A 23158-nucleotide genomic window follows, 5' to 3' on the forward strand; every position below is an offset into this window, starting at 1 on the left:
GTATGAACAGGTGTGAGGGAAAAGGGGGACAGGGTGGGAACAATAGGTAAGGAAGGAGAGAAGATTAAAACACTGTTCTTTCTTTCAGTGTATGAAATGAAAGGTGTGAGTTATGTGAACAAATTGATAATTAATTAAGATTAATAAAATATTTAATTTTTAAATACAAGACATTGGAAGTAATTTTAAAGATTTTTTAAGGTAAATTTATTTAATTCATTAGTGATGGATAATAAAGTAAATAAAGTTTTTAATTATAATCATTAAATTAAATTTAGATAGGCACAGTAGTGACTGTGTGGTATGTAGCTTGCTTACCAACCACACAGTTCCGGATTCAGTCCCACTGTGTGGCACCTTGGGCAAGTGTCTTCTACTATAGCCTTGGGCCGACCAAAGCCTTGTGAGTGGATTTGGTAGATGGAAACTGAAAGAAGCCCGTCATATATATATATATATGCATGTATGTATATGTTTGTGTGTCTGTGTTTGTCACCTCAACATCGCTTGACAACCGATGTTGTTGTGTTTGGGTCCCCATAACTGAGCGGTTTGGCAAGAGAAACCAATAGAATAAGTACTAGGCTTACAAAGAATAAGTCCTGAGGTCGATTTCCTTGACTTAAGGTGGTGCTCCAGCATGGCCACAGTCAAATGACTGAAACAAACTAAAGAACACTCAATGAGTGTGAATCCAAGATAGAAAAATGTGCACAGAGCTACCCTTGTTCTCTGTATATATTTTTTGCTGTCTTGGATTAAATGAGATTTAATTATAAAGTGACTAACAATGTAATTTAATGTGTATTTCAATTCCTTTGTGTTGCAATTTTATTTTCAGGCCTTGCAACAGCATCAAAATTTCCTCTCTACAGTCCAGACCAATGCTGCTGCATCAGTTGTGCCGGTTGCACCAGCAGCCTCACATCTTGCTCCCACAACACATCCAAGCAACAATGTACAAGAGATGAGCACATATAAAACACAATATCTGGAGTCTGAAGCACAAAGACATAAAGTAAGTATTTTGGGATCTTTTCAGTTTGAATGGCAGTTTTTAACTCAGTTGTCATTCAGCTAGTGTTAGGAATATAAATTGCGACTAAGGTTTGGTGGTATATTTTGATGCAAAACTTATAAAAACAAGACATTTGTACTACAGAGCTGGGTTGGTAATGAAAGGGTTAACAGTAAGAATCATGTTGTTGTTGTTGGTGGTGGTGATGTTGATGATATGAAGTAGGACAGTTGATTCAAGTTTAGAATATTTTAAACTTTTTTTCAAAAATAGATTTTGAGATTAGAACAAGTTTTGGAATGCATACTTAGAACTAATCTGTACATTTCATAATGTGCTAATTAAGTTTCCTCCCACGCTGATTCTTCTTTAATCACTTTAGTCTTTACTCAATGTTTATTGACAGATAGAAACAGAATTGGTCAATCTCAGGCACCGACTTGACCACAGTGAAGGCAGTCGGAACACTCTGCAACAAGTGGTAAGCTAAAATATCTGCTGTTCGTTCATTGTTAAAAATAAATTGTGAATTAGCTAGATGGATCAATGCGTGTGCAGACAATTCGTCAATAGACAATTTGGCAACAGACAATTCATCGACCAACAATTTGGCAACAGACGATTCATCGACAGACAATTTGGCAACAGGCAATTCCCACACGGCTACAGACTCAACATGGAGGCCGACATCAAGGTTGTGTTGCCCTGGGTCAAGAGGGTGGCTACTGGAACACCCTATGTCTGGCAACAAGACTTTGCATCATACCACACAATTGTCCTGTCTGTAAGTTGTCTGTCAGCCAATTGTTTGTTGGCCAACTTTCTGTCGACAAATTGTCCATCTACTGGACCAGTGTATGTTAGTGGTAAGGAAAAAATGGAAAATTCCAGAGATGTATCAGGATTTGAACTCTCTAGACAAGAATTATTCTTTCAAGAGATTATTGCTATCTCCTTGTTTTGTTGCTTTTGTGTGTGTCATATTATATTTCTAGGTGTGGCTTGTCTATCTTTCTGCTGGGTCTGTTGTTCTGGTTGATGTTGAACACTAGATCAACACTTAAAGTACTAATCAAGTAGATTTACACTTATAGGAATTCCAAATGTGACCTTTTAGGAGTGACTACATTCTCTATTGCACCCTTTTTGCTTTTTAAAACAGTAAGGTGTGATTTGAGGGTGATTTGGTTGCTAGGTCTCACAGGCTGGGCTACATACAGGAGCCACTTTTGTGGCCCACTTGGGTTTTAGACTTAACCTGTTATTCAGTTTAACACCCTCACCTAGCACTTTGGGTCCCTTTAGCAAACTACACTCTGTTGCAAGTACTCAGGCCAACTCTACAGTTTGAGGATAACTTCTTCCTTCCTTTCCAACCTGTCTCAAAAGCCCTGAAAAGTATCATGAGCACTACAATTCCCTCCTGACTAAAATATAATAAAAAAGAATTAAATACAATTGCAGCGTGGAAGGTGTTTATAAGCCATTTAAGAAACACACAAAACCCGTTAGATTCACTTCAACATTTAAATTTAATTTGTCAAAATATTTTCGTCGCTTTGAGACCGTGACCTGTTCACTGACAAAACTTCAACAAAAATATTTTGACAAATTAAATTTAAATCTCGAAGTGAATCTAACGGTTTTTCTGTGTTTCTTAAATGGCTTACAAACACCTTCCACACTGCAATTGTTTTCGTTCCAGCACACAATCTCAGATCAAGTCACTCGCTATGCAAGTACATCTCCGGAATTAAATACAGTTATCTTGTTAGGTAAAATTGGGCAGGTGAGGGCTGCTTCTCTAGAATGCACTGCTTCTGGTAGAATTTGAACCAACTGCACAACTATTGTACTACTGTCTCTAATACCAGGATTTTTGTTGCTAGGTTGAAGAGCTTCAAAATCACATGAAAAGAAGTGAACAAGAAAAAGTGCAACTTCAAGGCCAACTTCATGACCAAAGATTAGATGAGGACACAAGAGAGAGAGACAGACTGAAGCTTTGTAAGTTTTATCATTGTTGTATTATTTTCCCCCAAGAGTTCACGGCGTATGTGTTCCCCAGGAAGGGCCTTCCAGCTGTAGAAACTCTGCCAGATCAAGATTGGAGCCTGCTGCTGCTGCTGCTGCTGCTGCGGCGGCGGCGGCGAGGAGGAGGAGGAGGAGTCCAGACTGAAAGAAATGTGTGTAATATGTCTTATTTGATGATTTACTAGAGACCATTATCAGTTTAGTGTTGAGTAATAAGTCAGACTTGAGGAGGATGATAATTCACAATAAGTCACTTCTATTGACTTTTTAATGGCTTTGCAGGGTGACTGGGGAAATGTAAAGATGTGCACGACCACCCTTGGACGGTTTTGAATGACCATAGAGAGTGCGAGCCCTCTAACTGAAAAATTGTGGATTTGTATAAAGGACACACACACACAGACATACATTTTGCCGTTTATATATAGAGAGATAACACTGAAACCCAATATTATCTTGGGAGCTGTGCACAGTTGCTTTAAGAGTTGCATGTTGCCTGTGAGGCATACAGTTTGACCACCATTGATATATATATATATATATAATATAACAGTATATTAAAACTATAGGTTGTCTGCTTTTTGTTCATATAATTTTAGTGGAAAGCGAACGAGAGAAAGAGAAGCAAAGACTGGACAAAGAACTACAAGAACTGAGACAACATCTCACAAACACTGTAGCAGTCGTTGCCGAGATGGATAATGTACGACAAAATATACATAAGAGTGAACAACAACGAGGTCAGCTCTCGGACCACATTGAGGTAAAGCACCTGTCTCTCCGCTGTCTGACTATTTATCTGTTTGTTTATATGTCTGTATCTCCTTACCTGTACCTATTATCTATTTGTTTATTCGTCATCCACGTTCACTATTCACTGCTTTTACCTCTGTCCTCATCTCTACTGTCTGTCACTCTCCTTTCACACTCTCATCAATCAACCTACCCACCCACCCACCCATCCTTGATTCTCTGTCCCTATTTCTCTCTTTGTGGAGGCGCATGGCTTAGTGGTTAGGGTGTCAGCATCATGATCGTAAGACTGTGGTTTCGATTCCTGGACCAGGCGATGCATTGTGTTCTTGAGCAAAACACATCATTTCACGTTGCTCCAGTCCACTCAGCTGGCAAAAGTGAGTAACGCTGCGATGGACTGGCGTCCCATCCAGCTGGGGAACACATACGCCATTGAAACTGGGAAACCGGGCCCATGAGACTGGCTAGGCTTTAAAAGGGCGCATTTATTGTAGAGGCGCGTGGCTTAGTGGTTAGGGTGTCAGCATCATGATCGTAAGATTGTGGTTTTGATTCCTGGACTGGGCAACGCATTGTGTTCTTGAGCAAAAGACTTCATTTCACGTTGCTCCAGTCCACTCAGCTGGCAAAAATGAGTAACGCTATGATGGACTGGCATCCCGTCCAGCTGGGGAACACATACGCCATTGAAACTGGGAAATCAGGACCATGAGCCTGGTTAAGCTTTAAAAGGGCGCATTTATTATTTATTTTATTTCTCTCTTTATCCATCATCTTGTAACATTAGGGTGCGCCCGGTGTAACCCTCAGGCTAGTTGAATCCTGTTGAATCATCCCAACCCATGTCAAAATGGAATACAGACATCAAATGATGACAATTATGATGTGGCTGTTACCCATCCATCCATCCATCATCATCATCATCATCACCACCACCACCACTACCACGACCATGACCACGACCACCACTGGAGGCGCAATGGCCCAGTGGTTAGGGCAGTGGACTCGCGGTCGGAGGATCACGGTTTCGATTCCCAGACTGGGCGTTGTGTGTGTTTATTGAGCGAAAACACCTTAAGCTCTACGAGGCTCCGGCAGGGGGTGGTGGCGACCCCTGTTGTACTCTTTCGCTCCAGCTTTCTCTCACTCTTTCTTCCTGTTTCTTGTTCCCGACTTCCTACGCAATCGCTGAGCCTGGATGTGCATTCATCCATCCGTCGATGCTCTCGGTGTCGGGGGTTGACCTGCTTTCTCTTCTGCGGGTCTTACGAATAGCAAAGGACCACGTTTTGGACTTCTCCCATTAATGGGACGAAGACCGCTTCGCTCAACAGCACCACTACCACCACCATCATCACTATTATTATGTTGTACCCACTTTCCCATGCTGGCTCAGGTACAGTGGGTTTCTTGAGGCCAGTTTTACAGCCAAATGTCCTTCCTGTTACCAACTAATTTATTTGCCTCTAATGTCATCCAGGAACATGATGTACTTATTCTAAAACCAGGATGCACACAGTGTCTCTCTGTCTGTTTGTCCATGTATTTAACTGGTTGTGTCTGTCTGTCTATCTATCTGTCTATCTATCTATCTATCTTTCTATCTATCTATCTATCTATCTATCTATCTATCTATCTATGTATCTATCTATCTATCTATCTATGTATCTATCTATCTATCTATTTATCTATCTATCTATCTATCTATTTATCTATCTATCTATCTATCTATCTATCTATCTATCTATCTATCTATCTATCTAGTTGTCTGTCTGTCTATCTATCTAGTTGTCTGTCTATCTATCTATATATGTATGTATGTATGTATGTATGTATGTATATATGTATGTATGTATGTATGTATGTATCTATCTATCTATCTATCTATCTATCTATCTATCTATCTATCTATCTGTCTATCTAACTAGTTGTCTGTTTGCCTGTCTGTCTATCTATCTGCTTGCCTACCTGCCTGCCTATACATCATCATCATCAATGTTCTCCTAGATTTACTGTGACCATTCCATCTGTTGTTGCAGCTACTAACAAAAGACATTGAGAACAGAGATCGACAAAATGCCAAAATCCTGAACCAACTCCGTGAAACGGTCGACAAATATGAAGTGGCTGAACACGGTCGCAGACAACTGGAAAGTCGAGTGGATGACTTGAGTTCTCGACTGACTGAGACTACCAAGCATTTAGACATAACAAAGAAAGAATTGATTGAAACCAAGAGAGCACTTGAAGAAAGTCTGAGAAAGCAGGATGTTCTGAGAGGCAAAACACAAGAAGCAATTAAACAGTGAGTTGTAGAATAATGGACTTCTTCTTTACCTGTGTGTTTAGCAGGTATTCTTTTACTGTGGCCATGCTGGAGCTCTGTCTTGAAGGGATTTGGTCAAACAAATTGACCCTGGTACATTTTGTTTTTTGAAGTTTGGTACTTATTCTATCAGTCTCTTTTGTTGAACTGTTGAGTTATGGAGATGTAAAGAACCCAGCACTGGTTGCCAAGTGGTGTGGGGGAATAAACACAAATACATACATGCATGACAAGATTCCAACTAAAGTTTCCATTAACCAAATTCATGCAAAAGATATTGGTTGGCCCAGAGCTATAGTAAAAGACACTTGCCCAAGGTACATATAAACCTTCCTCCCCACCCCCAGACCTGCACATACAGGTGCAGAGATATGGTTAGCCCTGACTGATAGAAGTCAATTAATATTAATAAGGTCAGTGAGGTTTGAAAAACTACAGGGATGTTGAAAGTGGACATTATAAATCAGGGCTCAAATAGATTAAAGGGCTGAAACAGCCAGGATCAATGAGAGGTGTGTACCAGTTATTCTATAGAAATTTCCTTATATATATATATATATAATAAATATTAGGGAATAAATCCAAATTTACAGGGAAAAAATCAGATTTAGGATTAAATCCAATTTTATAGTAAAATATTATATAATATTATTAGAGACAAAACCACTATTTTGCAAAACAAACAAGGAAAGACTTAATCAATACATAAAATTTTAATAAAAAGTCAAAAAAACCGCCACTACAATTGTTTCTTGTCCTGATCGACAATCTTCAGGTGGACTTCCAATTTTCAAGTCAGTTTCAAATTATTAAAATTTTATTAAAATTTTATGTATTGATTAAGTCTTTCCTTGTTTGTTTGCAAAATAGTGGTTTTGTCTCTAATAATATTATATATATATAATAATATTAGGGAATAAATCCAAATTTACAGGGAAAAAATCAGATTTAGGATTAAATCCAATTTTATAGTAAAATATTATATAATATTATTAGAGACAAAACCACTATTTTGCAAAACAAACAAGGAAAGACTTAATCAATACATAAAATTTTAATAAAAAGTCAAAAAAACCGCCACTACAATTGTTCTTGTCCTGATCGACAATCTTCAGGTGGACTTCCAATTTTCAAGTCAGTTTCAAATTATTAAAATTTTATTAAAATTTTATGTATTGATTAAGTCTTTCCTTGTTTGTTTTGCAAAATAGTGGTTTTGTCTCTAATAATATTATATATATATATATATATATATCATCATCATCATCATTTAACGTCCGTTTTCCATGCTATCATGGGTTGGATGGTTCAACCGGTGTCTGGTAAGTCGTGGAGGCTGCACCAGGCTCCAATCTGATTTGGCAGTGTTTCTATAGCTGGATGCCCTTCCTAACGCCAACCACTCCGTGAGTGTAGAGGGGTTTTTTACGTGCCACCGGCACAGGGACCAGAGCAGGTTGGCAAACGGCCACGATCGGTTGGTGCTTTTACGTGTCACCGACACGGACGCCAGTCAGGCGGTGCGGGCATCTGCCACGTTTGGACGGTGCTTCTTACGTATCACCAGCACAGGTGTCTTAACTACAATTTCCATTGATTTTTATTTTGATGTTGACGTACTTGACCATATATATATATATATATATATATATATATATATATATATATAGAATTATAGGCACAGGTGTGGCTATTTGGTACAAAGTTTGTTTCCCAATCACATGGTCCTGGGTTCAGTTCCACTGCAGAGTATCTTGCGTAAGCATCTTCTACTAAAGTTCTGGGCTGACTAAAGCTTTATGAATGGATTTGGTAGACAGAAAGTAAATGAAACCCATTGTGTGTGTGTGTGTTGCTGTTTCCTTGCCTTTACATTGTATGATAGTCGTGAAAACAAATGTCCCTATCATGCAACCTTCCATGAAAACATGTCTGGTCAAGGGGAGATATTACCTTGCTTGGAAACAGGTGAGGGTTGGAAACAGGAAGAGCATCCAATTGTAGAAAATTTACCTCAAGAAATTCCATCTGACCCATACAAACATAGAAAAGTGAATGTTAAAACTATGATGATGATGGTGGTGGGGGTGATGGTGATGATGATGATGAGGAGGAGGAGGGGGAGGATGACGACGACGATGAAGAAGAAGAAGAAGACGAAGTGGGTAATTAATTAATTAGTATTCATCTAAGTTTGGTTTCTTTGCTTTAGATGGAAAGAGAAAGTTCTAGATCTTGAGAAAGAACTTGACTGCAACAAACACACAAGTCAGCAGATGATGCAAAGAAATGAAGAACTAATCAAAGAATTGGAGTCTTCGAGAGTTCAGCACAACGAAATGGTCTCACAATGGGACAGAGCGAAACGAGAACTGACAGATGCTTTGGTGAGTCTTTGATTAATCTTTATAACTAAACTAGCAGTATCGCCTGGCGTTGCTCGGGTTTGTAAGGGAAATAACTATATAAACATTTTTAGAGAGTTACTTCCCTTATATAAAACTGAGTAAAAAATGCATTAAAAAAAACGAAAAAATGATGGTAAATTTTTTTTTAAATCGTAGACTCATCGTAGAGGCACGTTAATACCCAGAAGGGCTCGATATGAATCACAACTATAAGATACCAGCTTTTGGTTAAACTGCACCGCGAAATGTGGGAGTAGTTAGGAATCTAAATCGGAGTAGACAGACTCTCACACACACAACTTAAATTTTATATATAAAGATTAATAATCTAAAACTTGATTTATTCCATTGTAAGACAGCAGCTTTGGTTTTAGTGAAATTCTGTTTAAAAAAAAGATGGTGATTTTATCTTTTGTCAGGCTGTAAAAGCAAATCAAGAAGAACAGTTACGACTGAAGAATATTGAAAATAATGAACTAAAGTCGCTGCAGATGGATTTGGAAAAAGAACTGAAAGACAGAAATTCTCAGATTGAGAAGGTAATCAGTGATTTGTTGTTTTGTTCTGTAAGCTGGAGAACTGCACTTGCACTAAGTTCCAGTTTGATTTGGCATGGTTTCTAAGGCTGGATGCCCTTCCTAACACCAACCACTCCAAGAGTGTAATGGGGCCATCCAAGAATTTGGACTTGGAGATCTCCATTTCCAGTGACTTCGAGGGCCACCTCCCAGTGGGCCTTTGTGCCTCCACTGTTTTTGTTGAATAAAATTTGTTGAAAAGAAGCCACAGTAATTATGCACCAACCCAATAATTATTGTTTGTACATCATCTTTCCTAATACTATCCATGGTGGTAAAAATATACTTTCAAATATACTTCAAGGCAGTGAGTTGGCAGAGACATTAGCATGCCAGGTGAAATGCTTTGCGGTATTTCGTCTGCCGCTGCGTTCTGAGTTCAAATTCCGCCGATGTTGACTTTGCCTTTCATCCTTTCGGGGTCGATAAATTAAGTACCAGTTACGCACTGGGGTCGATGTATTTGACTTAATCTGTGTGTCTGTTCTTGTTTGTCCCCTCTGTGTTTAGACCCTTGTAGGTATAAAGAAATAGGTAAAAATATACTTTCAAAGTTACTCCTTATGTGAAGGATAAAATTCCAGTATTTTCACATTCCCCAAAATATTTGTTATGTATGTACGACAAAGAGTCTTTAAGAGTTGAAACTGTTTCTACAATTTCAGATTGAACAAGAGCTGCACCAATACCAGCTGAAAGTTTCTGCACTGCAGTCTGAAAAAGATGACATGATTGAAAAACTAACTGCAGTTGAAAGTGCACATCGACTATCACAGGACCATGCACAGCAACTAAAGGTGCGTTCACATCACTGTAAAAACGTTTCCAAGAGAAACAGTAAGAAGCATCGTACTTTATGTTTATCAATGAGCCAACCACTGTGCAGTTGTTCTGCTGATGTGAAATAGCAGCCAAATCTCCCTCAAATTACATTCTATTCTCTTAAAAAAGAAGGATATATTGGATGATGTAACAGTGCATGTAAACAGGAGCAAAAAATATTTTCATATTACTCTACTCTCTCTTTTACTCTTTTACTTGTTTCAGTCATTTTGACTGCGGCTATGCTGGAGCACCGCCTTTAGTCGAGCAACTCAACCCCGAGACTTATTCTTTGTAAGCCCAGTACTTATTCTATCGGTCTCTTTTGCCAAACCGCTAAGTGATGGGGACGTAAACACACCAGCATCGGTTGTCAAGCAATGCTAGAGGGACAAACACAGACACACAAACATATACACACACATACATATATATATATACACACACATACATATATATATATACACACACATACATATATATATATACACACATATATACGATGGGCTTCTTTGAGTTTCCGTCTACCAAATCCACTCACAAGGCTTTGGTCGGCCCGAGGCTATAGCAGAAGACACTTGCCCAAGATGCCACGCAGTGGGACTGAACCCAGAACCATGTGGTTGGTAAGCAAGCTACTTACCACACAGCTACTCCTGCGCCTATACGTAGACCCTCTTTCTCACAAAGATTAACACAGCTTCTTTGTGGCAGTATATTTTACTGCTTTTAAATAAGGTGTTTTATTCCATGTCTTTGCAGATCAAATCACTCCTGAACATTTTGTTTGTGATGGACATAAACATCATCACCATACCGCAGAACCAGGGTTGTGCAGACAAAGTGTTATATCACTCAGTGGCTTTGTGAGCTACGAAATCCTCATCGCCACTGTTATATCACACGTTTGGATGCCTGTACTACTCAACTCTTCTCTGCTACTCTACTCTCTTCTAGTCTACACCGCTGTGCTCTAGTCTGAACTCTGACTTCTAGGCTTCTCCCACTATATCTACGTATTGGGCTAGCCTACTTCATCGTCTGGGGGCATCCACACAACACAAAGACAAGCAATACATGCTTTTATGGATCAGATGGAATTTATTGAGGTAGATTTCTAAGCACGGTAACATTTTTCCATAGTTTGACATGTTTTTTAAAAAAAATTGGAAATGAACAGCATCACGTGTATGATGATGATGATGATGATGCTCATTTACAATCACTATGTAATGTCCAGACAAGAATAGACACACAGACACACGTCTATAAATGATGGGCTTCTTACAGTTTCCATTTACCAAATCCACTCAGAAGACTTTGGCTAATTTAGGGCTATAGTAGAAGACACTTGCTCAAGGTGCCATGCAGTGTGATTGAATCCAGGTCCACATGATTGGTAACAAGCTTCATAATCACAGAGACACATTTGCTCCCCACCCCACACAGGGCTTCATGCCCATTGTTGTAATCTTATATTATAAAAGTCAAACTAATGTCCATCTGTCTGTCTTCCATAACATATATGTAGGACAGTGCTAAAATCGGCAGTAATTTTTAAGTCTCCTGTGCAGATATGTGTACATAAGACTAGTAAATTATTGCACAGGGGTTCCTCGAGCCATTGGAATGTTTCCTTGGGGTTCCACTCCAGCAAAAAGTTTGAAAAGCACTGATGTAGGAAAGGGGAAGACAAAAAGTGGTTGTTATTGAAAGAGAGATAGTATGTGAAAAATAGATAGATAAGTAGTGTTGTCATCATAGTAACTAGCAAGTTTTGATTAGTGTATATACACAGACAAAATAAAATTCAGCAGTACAGCCAAGAAAAGAGAAGATGATAGAAAAAGAACTTTGGCAAGGAATGTTGCTTATCACGAAGTTATCTTATGATATATTGTTTAATGAACATACTTATTCTGTAGAATATGAAAATAAGTATTTTAGATAAATATCATTGTTCAACAGTATTCAAATTGTTATTAATGTTCACTGAGAAAGTCAATTTAAACATTATTTGAACAATTTTTGAAGGTATGTGCATGATTAACAAATATTTTTACTGGCAGCACAGTGACGAGTAATGTTACAGTGATGGGTAACCTAGGCATTGTTGAAATGTTATCGTCATAATCATCATCATTTAACGTCCGCTTTCCATGCTAGCATGGGTTGGACGATTTTGACTGAGGGCTGGCAAACCAGATGGCTGCTCCAGGCTCCAATCTTGATCTGGCAGAGTTTCTAGATTGGAGCCTGACGCAGCCATCTGGTTCGCCATTATCAAAATAATGGCAATGCCAGAACAATGACCAATATCCTGCCAGTTTTAACAATAATAAATTCTTAGACAACACAGTTTTTTATTGACTTTTTATTAAACATTTTACAGTATCAACTACAAGAAATGAGTCAAGCTAAAGCTGATTTATCTAGTCAGGTAAACGAAATTATGGACCAAAGACAGGTAAGTTAGTGCGTATGTTGCAAATCCTAATTTATGTTCCTTGTGAAAGGAAGTGATATTGTTGAAACCTACGCCATTTGTAAATAACTAATTTCTTTTGTTGGGAATGTCTTTTGTAAATTATTCCAGGATCTCCGACAAGAAAACGTGAACCTGGAACAAAGAGAGTTACATCTGAAACAGCAAACAGAAGATCTAAAGATTCAGATGAAAGAGGTAGGAAAAGGAAATTGAATTTGGTATTCATTTTGTGTGGGTCTAAGGATTACCATCATCATTATCATCATCGTCATAATCGATCTATTGCTGTCATTATTGTTGTTGCTGCCACCATCATCATCATCATCAACATATAAATTTGAAATGTTCATATATTATATAATAGGCATAGGAGTGGCTACGTGGTAAGTAGATTGCTTACCAACCACATGGTTTCGGGTTCAGTCACACTGCGTGGCACCTTGGGCAAATGTCTTCTACTATAGCCTCAGGCCGACCAAAGCCTTGTTTGTGAGTGGATTTGATAGACGGAAACTGAAAGAAGCCCGTTGTATATATGTGTGTGTGTGTGTATATATATATATATATATATATATATATATATATATATATATATATATATATATATATATATTATATATATATATATATATATATATATATATGTAGGTGTGTGTGTGTATGTGTGTTTGTGTTTGTCCCCCCAACATCGCTTGACAACCGATGCTGGTGTGTTTACGTCCCCATAACTTAGTGGTTCGGCAAAAGAGACCGATAGAATAAGTACTAGGCTTACAAAGAGTAAGTCCAGGGGTCGATTTGCTCGACTAAAGGCGGTGCTCCAGCATAGCCACAGTCAAATGACTAAAACAAGTAAAAGAGATAAAAGAGTAAAAGAGAATATTAATAGGTTAATATCTTTATATATATATAAATGGCAAAATGTCTATCGGTCTGTTTTGCCAAACTGCTAAGTTACGGGGATGTAAACACACCAGCATCAGTTGTCAAGCAATGTTGTGGGGGGTGGGGTGGCGAACACAGACACACAAACATACACACACACACACACACACACACACACACATATATATATATACACATATATACGACGGGCTTCTTTCAATTTCTGTGTACCAAATCCACTCACAAGGCTTTGGTCGGCCCGAGGCTATAGCAGAAGACACTTGCCCAAGGTGCCATGCAGTGGGACTGATCCCAGAACCATGTGGTTGGTAAGCAAGCTACTTACCAGACAGCCACTCCTGCGCCTATTCAATTAATTTCCATGAATCTGTGCAATTGGTCACATTGTTCTCTGGTGTATAAGGTTAATCATTCTCTTTGGCACCGAGTCTTAAGTGGCACATTGCCAGATTGATACCAATATGGGAATGGACTGACTGTGTATTTGCATATTATTTTTTATTTATTTATCTATCTATTTATTTATTTATTTATTTATTATCTTTTCAGAACCGGGAAAATTACTTTTCCACGCTTGAAAGCCTGAAAACTGAACTCAAAGAAACTAGAGTGAGTACTTAAGAGATATATCAAATGGAAATTGTAGTTGTGATACCCGTGCCGGTGGCACGTAAAAAACACCATCCGAACGTGGCTGGTGCCAGTGCCGCCTTGACTGGCATCCGTACCGGATGTGGACGTTGCCAACCTCCTCTGGCCCTGTGCCAGTGGCACGTAAAAATCACCCACTACACTCTCGGAGTGGTTGGCGTTAGGAAGGGCATCCAACTGTAGAAACACTGCCAGATCAGACTGGAGCTTGGTGCAGTCTCCTGGCTTCCCAGATCCCGGACAAACCGTCCAAACCATGCTAGCATGGAAAACGGATGTTAAACGATGATGATGATGAGATCCAGATACAGCTGTATGGTTAAGCCCTTGGTTTTGTGTTCAGTCCTACTGCAGGGTATTTTTTGAATGAATTTGATTGATGGAAACTGTAAGAAAGCCTGTCAATGCCATTCCCCCTACTGAATAATATTAGCTTGTAAGAACCTTGTGCTGGTGCCATGGAAAAAGCACCTGTGCTGGCACCATGTACAATGCACCCGTTCCAGTTCCATGTACAATGCACCCATGCCGTCACCACGTATTGGCACCTGTGCTGGTGCCACATAATAGCACTTATGCCAACACCATGTAAAAAGCATTGGATGATGATGAATTGGCTACAGGCAGGTACATGCATGACAAGATAAAAGAACAAGCAAGCAAAACAGCTGGTATCAGGTTTGATTATGATATTTGTATATTTAAAACTTGAGGGTTTAGTTGTTGCAGGAAGGTAGGTCATAATAATAATAATAATCCTTTCTACTGTAGGCAGAAGGCCTGAAATTTTGGGGAGGGAGCTAGTCAATTACATCAACCCCAAGTACTCAACTGGTACTTACTTTATCGACCCTGAAAAGATGAAAGGCAAAGTCGACCTCAGTGGAATTTGAACTCAGAATGTACAGACGGATGAAATACTGCTAAATCTTTTGCTTGGTGTGCTAATGGTGCTGCCAGCTTGCCAAGTAATGAGGTGTGCAAAAAGTCTTTTACAGCTGTTTCAGGAACAGACGTGCAGATTGTGTATCTTCAGCAAAACAAGCAATAGTTATCCATTATCCATATATCAGCTCCCATGACTTTCGGAAACATTTTTTCACACTAAGAGTTGCTGAAGCATGGAACAAACTGCCGGCATCAGTTGTTAGTTGTCGGAGCACTGCATCCTTCAGAACTTCCATGCTTCCTGAGATTCACCAACACTACACCTGATTTTCTCCCCTCCATACACACACAAGCATGTATCTGACTCATACACTGTTCACTTCCCAGACATTTATACATTAATGCATATGCTTTATACGCACTTTTGACAAGTTGTGGTGCACCTGAGCACGTATACAATAATTTCATTATTATTATTATTATTATTATTATTATTATTATTATTAATGTTATTATTATCATTATTATTATTATTATTATCATTATCATTATCATTATTATTATTATTATTATTATCATTATCATTATTATTATTATCATTATTATCATTGTTATTATCATTATTATTATCATTATTATTATTATAATAATAATTATTATTATCATTATTATTATTATTATCATTATTTTTATCATTATTATAATCATTATTATTATTATTATTATCAATATTATTATCATTATTATTATCATTATCATTATTATTATCATTATTATTATTATTATTATTATCATTATCATTATTATTATCATTATTATCATCATTATTATTATCATTATTATTATCATTATTATTATTATCATTATTATTATCATTATCATTATCATTATTATTATTATCATTATTATTATCATTATTATTATCATTATCATTATTATTATCATTATTATTATCATTATTATTATTATTATTATTATATCATCAGAGGAAGAATGGGATATGTTGATTCTGTTCTACACGCTTTGAAACTACAGAATGCTTCCTATCCAGACATCGTTGGAGAAAGAGAATGTGATTGAAAGTAGTTGTATCAATCTGTCTGGTATTGTTTACAGATATGTATCTACTTGCCTAAACTGATAATGTTTACACTGCCCTCTGCTTTGGTTTTCAGGCTCGTGAAGCACGTAACAACCAGATGTTCACAAAACACCTAAATGAAGTGAAAGCTGAACATAGTGCCTCTTTACACTCATTGAAAGTAAGTGTGCAATATTAACATATTCACTGTGGGTGATTGTTGTTGTTGTTGTTATTTGGCCCCAAGTGAGCCCTGGTGTTGTAAGTAAAAAAAAACAAACAAAAAATCAACAAAGAACAAATTGGCGTAGGCGTGGCTGTGTGGTAAGAAGCTTGTTTACCAACCACATGGTTCCGGGTTCAGTCCCACTCCGTGGCACCTTGGGCAAGTGTCTTCTACTATAGCCTCAGGCCTACCAAAGCCTTGTCAGTGAATTTGGTAGACGGAAACTGAAAGAAGCCTATCATATATATATGTACATATGTGTGTGTGTGTGTGTGTGTTTATTTGTGTGTCTGTGTTTGTCTCCATCACCATCGCTTGACAATCAGTGTTGGTATTTACGTCCCCCTTAACTTAGCAGTTCAGCAAAAGAGACTGACAGAATAAGTACTAGGCTTACAAAGAATAGGTACTGGGGTTGATTTGTTTGACTGAAGGCAGTGCTCCAGTAGGGCCGCATTCAAATGACTGAAACAAATAAAAGAATAAAACAAAAAGATAAAGGATAAATAAGTAAGTGTAGGTGTGGCTGTGTGGTTTAAAAGGTTACTTTCCAATCATGTGGTCTTGGGTTCACTCCCAGTATATGGCACCTTAGGTACATGTCTTCTACCATAACTTCAGGCCAGCCAAAGCTTTGTAAGTGGATCTGGCAGATGGAAACTGAAAGAAGCCTGTTATATGTATGTGTGTGTTTGTGCATGTGCAATCTCCACAGCTATGGCTTTCATGCTTCAGGTATTCTATGCTATGTTCTATATAAATTGTGTGTGTGTCTGTGTGTATGTGTTGAGCATAATATTAATGATGGTATAAATATCTTATTGAAAATTTTGTATTATGCTGTATCTCTATGTCCAGTTTGAATTGGCTGAAGAACGGTCAGTCCATAAGAGAACTCGACAGCAATGTGATCAACAAAGAGATGAAAATGACCAACTTCACCAGAACGTTAGCAGGTCAGTATAATAAATGGTCTTTCTCTTCTTATTCACTTCATAAACACTGAACAGTTTCCTCACTGGTCAATCTCTCTTCAACTTCTTCAAGTATCACCTGAAAAGGAAAGTGAGAGTAGAGAGGCAAGTTTTGTCTAGTGAATGTTTCAAAAAAAGATGGGTGAATGTAGCAAGGATGGCACATATGAATGACGAAGCCACCTTGAGCATAATCCTATGAACCCGGAAAATTTAAAACAGAGGGTTACCTACTTGCAAACAAAAGTGGTATCATGTAACATTATTGACCGAGGTTACTGTGGTCTTTTCCGTAGGCTTTTCTTCCCACAGATAAACCTTATCTGCTTCCCCCCTTACACTTTACATCATGACACTGTGATACACGATCCCTATTGATCGTTTTTTTTCTTTGCTTTTCCTTTTTTTCTTCTTTCCCTTTTATGATCCCTTTTGATCAAAAACCTACCCCACCTTTTTTTTTTCCTCCCCCAAAAAGAAAAGCTCTACTTTATAATCTGTCCCGTCTGTGTGCAGCCCTGTGTGGCTAATAAAGAAACATATTAAAAAGAATGCAGTTTCATACATAAGCTTGACCAGTAGACAAAACTCTACTGTACACCCCTGAAAACAATTTACTGTTCTAAACTAAACACCACTTTATACATACAGTCCACCATCAACAGGATCAAAGGTCCTTCCTGAGCCATAGACTCATAAGACTATTCTCATGGATTCTGTGGTGTATACGTGGCACTCACAAAACTGTACATTTTTGTTAATTTTCAGATTAGAAGAAGAAAATAACAAATTATTAACAAAACTGGAAAAATCCTTTGAAGATCTCAAGTCCAAGGTGAGCTATAATTATGTATATTCTATACTAGCAGTATCGCCCGGCATTGCTTGGGTTTGTTTCGACCCTTTAGAATTGGAATTTTTGAAAAGTAAAAATTTTGCATTATGTAGCTTGTTATTCTCTTTAAGTGAACATTTTTCTGGTTGAAATACACCGAAAAATGGCGACACAGCAGTAAAAAAATCGTAAAAAATAGGGATTTTCATAGAAAAAAATCACCTTTTTGATGTAAATAATTTTTGGTCTTAACATGGTCCGATTTGAAGAGCAAGCCTTCTTCTATCATACTCTCAATTTTGGTCAACTTGTGCCGCAGGGTCTCGGAGGAAATAGTGTTAGTTGAAGGCTACCAAACCTGCCATACACAGACAACTTCAGCTTTATATATACAGAGATTATTGTTAACTACATAGTAGGGTTGTTTTATTGAAAATCTGAAATCCAATCTGAGCTACGCATACACACCATATATATGGCTGCTGAAAGGTTCCTGGCTTTAAGGATATTACAAAAGACCTGGTTGGAGGCCCAGCCTTCTGAGTTCTTTTGCGAGGCTTATGAAAGCTGAAGGACCACTGCAATAAGTGTGTGAATCTGAGAGGGGAATATGTTGAATAAAATCATACTTAAATGTATTTTCTTTTACAAGCTAGCACGGAAGGTAGACGTTAAACGATGATGCTGACATGATATATATACATATATAAAGAGAGAGAGTTCAATTTGAACTTCAAATACATACATACATACATGCGTGCACACACATACACACACACATACATATATAGTTCAATTGCTTGTTTCTTGTCCTTTTTTCCATACTTCCATTGGTTAGATAAACATATTATTGGTTTCAAATTTTTTTCTGTCAAGGTCGACTTTGCCTTTCATCCTTTCAGGGGTTGGTAAAATTAGTATGCACTGGGGTCGATGTAATCGATTTAATCCCTTCCCCAAAATTTGAAGCCTTGTGCTTCCAGTAGAAAGGATTATTGGTTTCAAATTTTGGCACAAGGCCTGGATTGGGGGAGAGGTTAAGTTGATTACATCAAACCCCAGTGCTAAACTGGTACTTATTTTATTGACCCCAGAAGAATGTGAGGCAAAGCCAACATCAGTGGAATTTGAACTCAGAACACAAGGACAGACAAATGCTTCTAACCATTTTTCCTAGTATGCTAATGATTCTGCCAGCTCACTGCCTTTCAAACATATTATTGGAGCATTTTCAAATAATTTTTGCTCAAGTGTTGCAGTCTGCTTGGTTTGACATATCTATGAGCAATCATGTTTTGTCAATGTGATCTTTTACCACAATATCTGGTCTATTAGCCTATGACTTGGGGATGACAGAGTAATCCAGGATTTTTGCCTGGGGTTTACCCCAAATTACCCTAAGTGAACTGCCCCACTATTGTGGATTCTAATTATTTATTTCTCTAATTTCTATTATATATAATTTGTTATATCTTTTAATGTGGCAGTGTCTCCCTTTGATCGATGTAAATCCCACCTGTTTTTGTGTGTTATAACTTGTCCTTTGATATTGTCCTCCAATCTTTTGGGCTCTTGTGGCCAATGATAGAAATCATTATTATTATTATTGAGCGAGAGAGCAGTGCATGCCATCAAAGTGACACTGGGGTAAAATATACGAAGCCCAGTATACCCATCATGACTACCTGTCTGATAAGGGTACACCAGGCACATGCATCACAACCATATGTGCACGACATGGTGATCTCATATCAAGATAAACAGCACATGACCTTGCAGGTGGGGCCCAGTTAGAATTTTCTTCTGGTCGGGTAACCCATCCCACTCAAAAGGTCTCCCTGATTAAGGGTTGTTTAAGGATGTTGAACAAACCACCCACGTTTCCAAAGGTGAATTATTCAAACCCCAAAGAATCCCTCTCAACACATGGCTATGATGCTCCCCAACTACTTCTGTTTGTGATCAGAGATGCACATATCGTCAGCCACTAAGGGACATGCTCAACTGGTTAAGGTCAAACAACTGACAAGCAAATCTGTGGTATTGAGCTGAATATTTGCTGTAGCCCATCTTTTATACCAAGACAAAACAATGTACATGATAACACTTCCAATCAGTTAAGATCAGAAACCATGAGAGCCACTGCCTGGTACTGCATCAGGGCATTTATTATTATTATTATTATTATTAAGGCGGCGAGCTTACAGAATCGTCACTCCATTCCACATTCAAATTCTGCCAAGGTTGACTTTACCTTTCAGCCTTTCGGGCTCGATAACTTAAATACCAGTAATACACTGGGTCGATGTAATCAACTTGTGTCCTCCCCTCAAATTCCAGACCTTGTGCCTTTAATAGAAATGATTATTATTCCAGTGTTGATGAGTTCAAATTCCACTGAGGTTGATTTTGCCCTTTGTCCTTCAGGGTCCCCAAATTGCTGGCCTTGTACCAAGATTTGAAACCATTATTATTATTATTATTATTATTATGTATAAATTTACAGAACATTTCAAACCAAGCAAACAAGAAATCGTAAATGAAACTAACAAAAATATATAAATGATATAAATAACAAACATAGGTGTAGGAGTGGCTGTGTGGTAAGTAGCCTTCTTACCAACCACATGGTTCCAGGTTCAGTCCCACTGTGTGGCACCTTGGGCAAGTGTCTTCTACTATAGCCTCGGGCCGACCAAAGCTTTGTGAGTGGATTTGGTAGACGGAAACTGAAAGAAGCCCATCGTATATATGTATATATATATGTATGTGTGTGTATATGTTTGTGTGTATGTGTTTGTCCTCCAACATCGCTTGACAACCGATGCTGGTGTGTTTACATCCCCGTAACTTAGTGGTTCAGCAAAAGAGACCGATAGAATAAGTACTAGGCTTACAAAGAATAAGTCCTGGGGTCGATTTCCTCGATTGAAGGCGGTGCTGCAGCATGGCCACAGTTAAATGACTGAAACAAGTAAAAGAGTGAAAAAAGTGTAATATCTGTCTTTTGTGTAAATGTCTAATTTACCATTTTTGCTTTATTTTTCAGGAACTGTTGGCAGCTGATGTCAAGAGGTGAGGTGATATTAACACATTTTCTTCGATTCTTTTACTGGTTTCAGACATTGGGCTGTGGCCATTTTGGGGCTTGAGTCTCAGGTGTTTTAATTAACCATCTCAACTCCAGTACTTTTTTTTGTTAAGTTTTGGTATTTATTTCACCAAACTGCTAAAATATGGATATAAACATAGACACACATTTCATCATCATCGTTTAACGTCTGCTTTCCATGCTAGCATGGGTTGGACGGTTTTGACTGAGGGCTGGCGAACCAGATGGCTGCACCAGGCTCCAATCTTGTTCTGGCAGAGTTTCTACAGCTGGATGCCCTTCCTAATGCCAACCACTCCGAGAGTGTATATGCACATATACACAAACATACTTGTGTATGTTTGTGTATATAACACCATCATTATTATTATCATCAATTAACATTCATTTTCTATACTGGCATCATTTGGACGGTTTTAACAGGAGCTGGCTAGCCAGAAGACTGCACCAGGTTTCAATGTCTGTTTTGGCATGGAATCTGGAATCTGGTGCATGTGTTCTTCACTGCGGCCATGGGGAGATCTCCAAATGCTTTCTTGCTCTTGACCACCAGCTCAGACTTGGTTTTGCAAGCAAGGTGACTGGTGTTATTTCTCAAGTGTGCCCTACACATAGTAATCCGTGGGATTACAACCAGAGGGAATTAGGAAGCCAGAAATTGGGGCTGATAAAATCACAGAAATTCTCCAACAACTACTTCTGACTCTTTCCAGAGATATGGCAAGGAATCAAATTCTGCTGCCATTCATATGACCTTCCAGCAGCAACCCTTTCTGGCCAGGTTTTGACCAGTCTCCAGCAGATTCACATAACCATCTGAATTGAACCCAAGGCCCTGTTCAAAGATATATTCCAATATGGTCACGGTCAGAAAGCCTCTGTATTCCTTCCTTTTGGCCATGGCTTCATAGTGTCTGTTGTAGCTGTCCATTGTCATATCTTACAGTTTTTACAGTTTTCACAGAATATTGAGCAGCAGTCATGATGTCAGCATTTTAATACCTGGTGCAAATAATTACGATACAGGTAACTTTTTCTCAATATTGAGATGGCTTCCAGTCCTCCATACCAGCTAACTTTTTCTCAACTACAACTTTAATCATTACATTCTCTAATCCATCAAACTATTCCTGAAAAAAAAAGTCAAAGAATTACCAAATTCAATTCAAACACCTTATCATCATTTTGATATTTTTCCAGAAGAGTTCATTGTAAAGATCACTATACAACCACCTTTTATTAAAAGAAATAAAGGGTTGTCTCTCTCTGGCATAACCAGTAAACATAGTTACCTGGTAAATGATAGACTCATGATTCATGTTCTCTTAGTCATTCTACTACTAGTTTTCTGTCCTAGGTTGGTCATTGTCATCATCATCATCGTTTAACCCTTTTGATACCAACCCAGCTGAAACTGCCTCTGGTTCTGTAGTACAAATGTTCTGTTTTCACAAGTTTTTAATTAAAATCTTCCACCAAATCTTAGTCACAATTTATGTTCCTAACACTAGCTTAATGATAACTAAGTTACTTTACTAAATTCTTTGTTACATTTAAAATTAATTGAAAGAAACACAGAGCGTCTCAAAATAAATACGGTAATGAAAAGTTTAACATCTGTATGCCATGCTGGCATGAGTTGGATAGTTTAACAGGATCCAGTGAACCTGACATTTGCATTGAGATCCAATATCTGCTTTGGCATTATTTCTGTGACTGGATGCCCTTCCTAATGCCAACCATTTTACAGAGTGTGCTGGGTGCTTTTTTCCATTGCATGGGCACTAGTGGGGTCACCAAGTGATTAGCAAACAAAACGAATCCCTCTTGATTACATGGGAGGGGTTGAGAGACTAAAGTATGATAGAGGGACAAAAACAGCTGTCTTCTTGTGGACAAGATACATGGCTACCCTGAATTACATAAAGGTGAATGAGACTAGCTAGAAAAAGAGAAAGATGATAGTGATGGGTATCAGGGAATAACCTCAAGGTACAAGAAGGTAAGTAGACTGGTGCTTATAATATTTAATATAAATGAAGCCGGTATTTTATA

The 23158-nt window shown here is 38.1% G+C and overlaps 1 protein-coding gene across 3 annotated transcripts in view; it reads left to right on the forward strand.

The window, feature by feature from the left end:
- The window catches only part of LOC115217310 (centrosomal protein of 128 kDa-like), a 60817-nt gene that overhangs the window by 16951 nt on the left and 20708 nt on the right, over positions 1-23158 (forward strand). For all 3 annotated transcript variants that reach the window (XM_029786960.2, XM_029786959.2, XM_036507097.1), the window contains exons 9-23: positions 842-1018; positions 1425-1499; positions 2908-3025; positions 3652-3815; positions 5848-6113; positions 8347-8521; positions 8962-9081; positions 9786-9917; positions 12335-12409; positions 12539-12625; positions 13886-13945; positions 16051-16137; positions 17041-17138; positions 17925-17991; positions 21041-21066. In XM_029786960.2, coding sequence (XP_029642820.1) covers positions 842-1018; positions 1425-1499; positions 2908-3025; positions 3652-3815; positions 5848-6113; positions 8347-8521; positions 8962-9081; positions 9786-9917; positions 12335-12409; positions 12539-12625; positions 13886-13945; positions 16051-16137; positions 17041-17138; positions 17925-17991; positions 21041-21066 — 1727 coding nt within the window. The remainder of the gene's footprint in view (positions 1-841; positions 1019-1424; positions 1500-2907; positions 3026-3651; positions 3816-5847; positions 6114-8346; positions 8522-8961; positions 9082-9785; positions 9918-12334; positions 12410-12538; positions 12626-13885; positions 13946-16050; positions 16138-17040; positions 17139-17924; positions 17992-21040; positions 21067-23158) is intronic.

This window comes from Octopus sinensis, linkage group LG11 (assembly GCF_006345805.1).
Source record: "Octopus sinensis linkage group LG11, ASM634580v1, whole genome shotgun sequence".
NCBI classification, from domain to species: domain Eukaryota; kingdom Metazoa; phylum Mollusca; class Cephalopoda; order Octopoda; family Octopodidae; genus Octopus; species Octopus sinensis.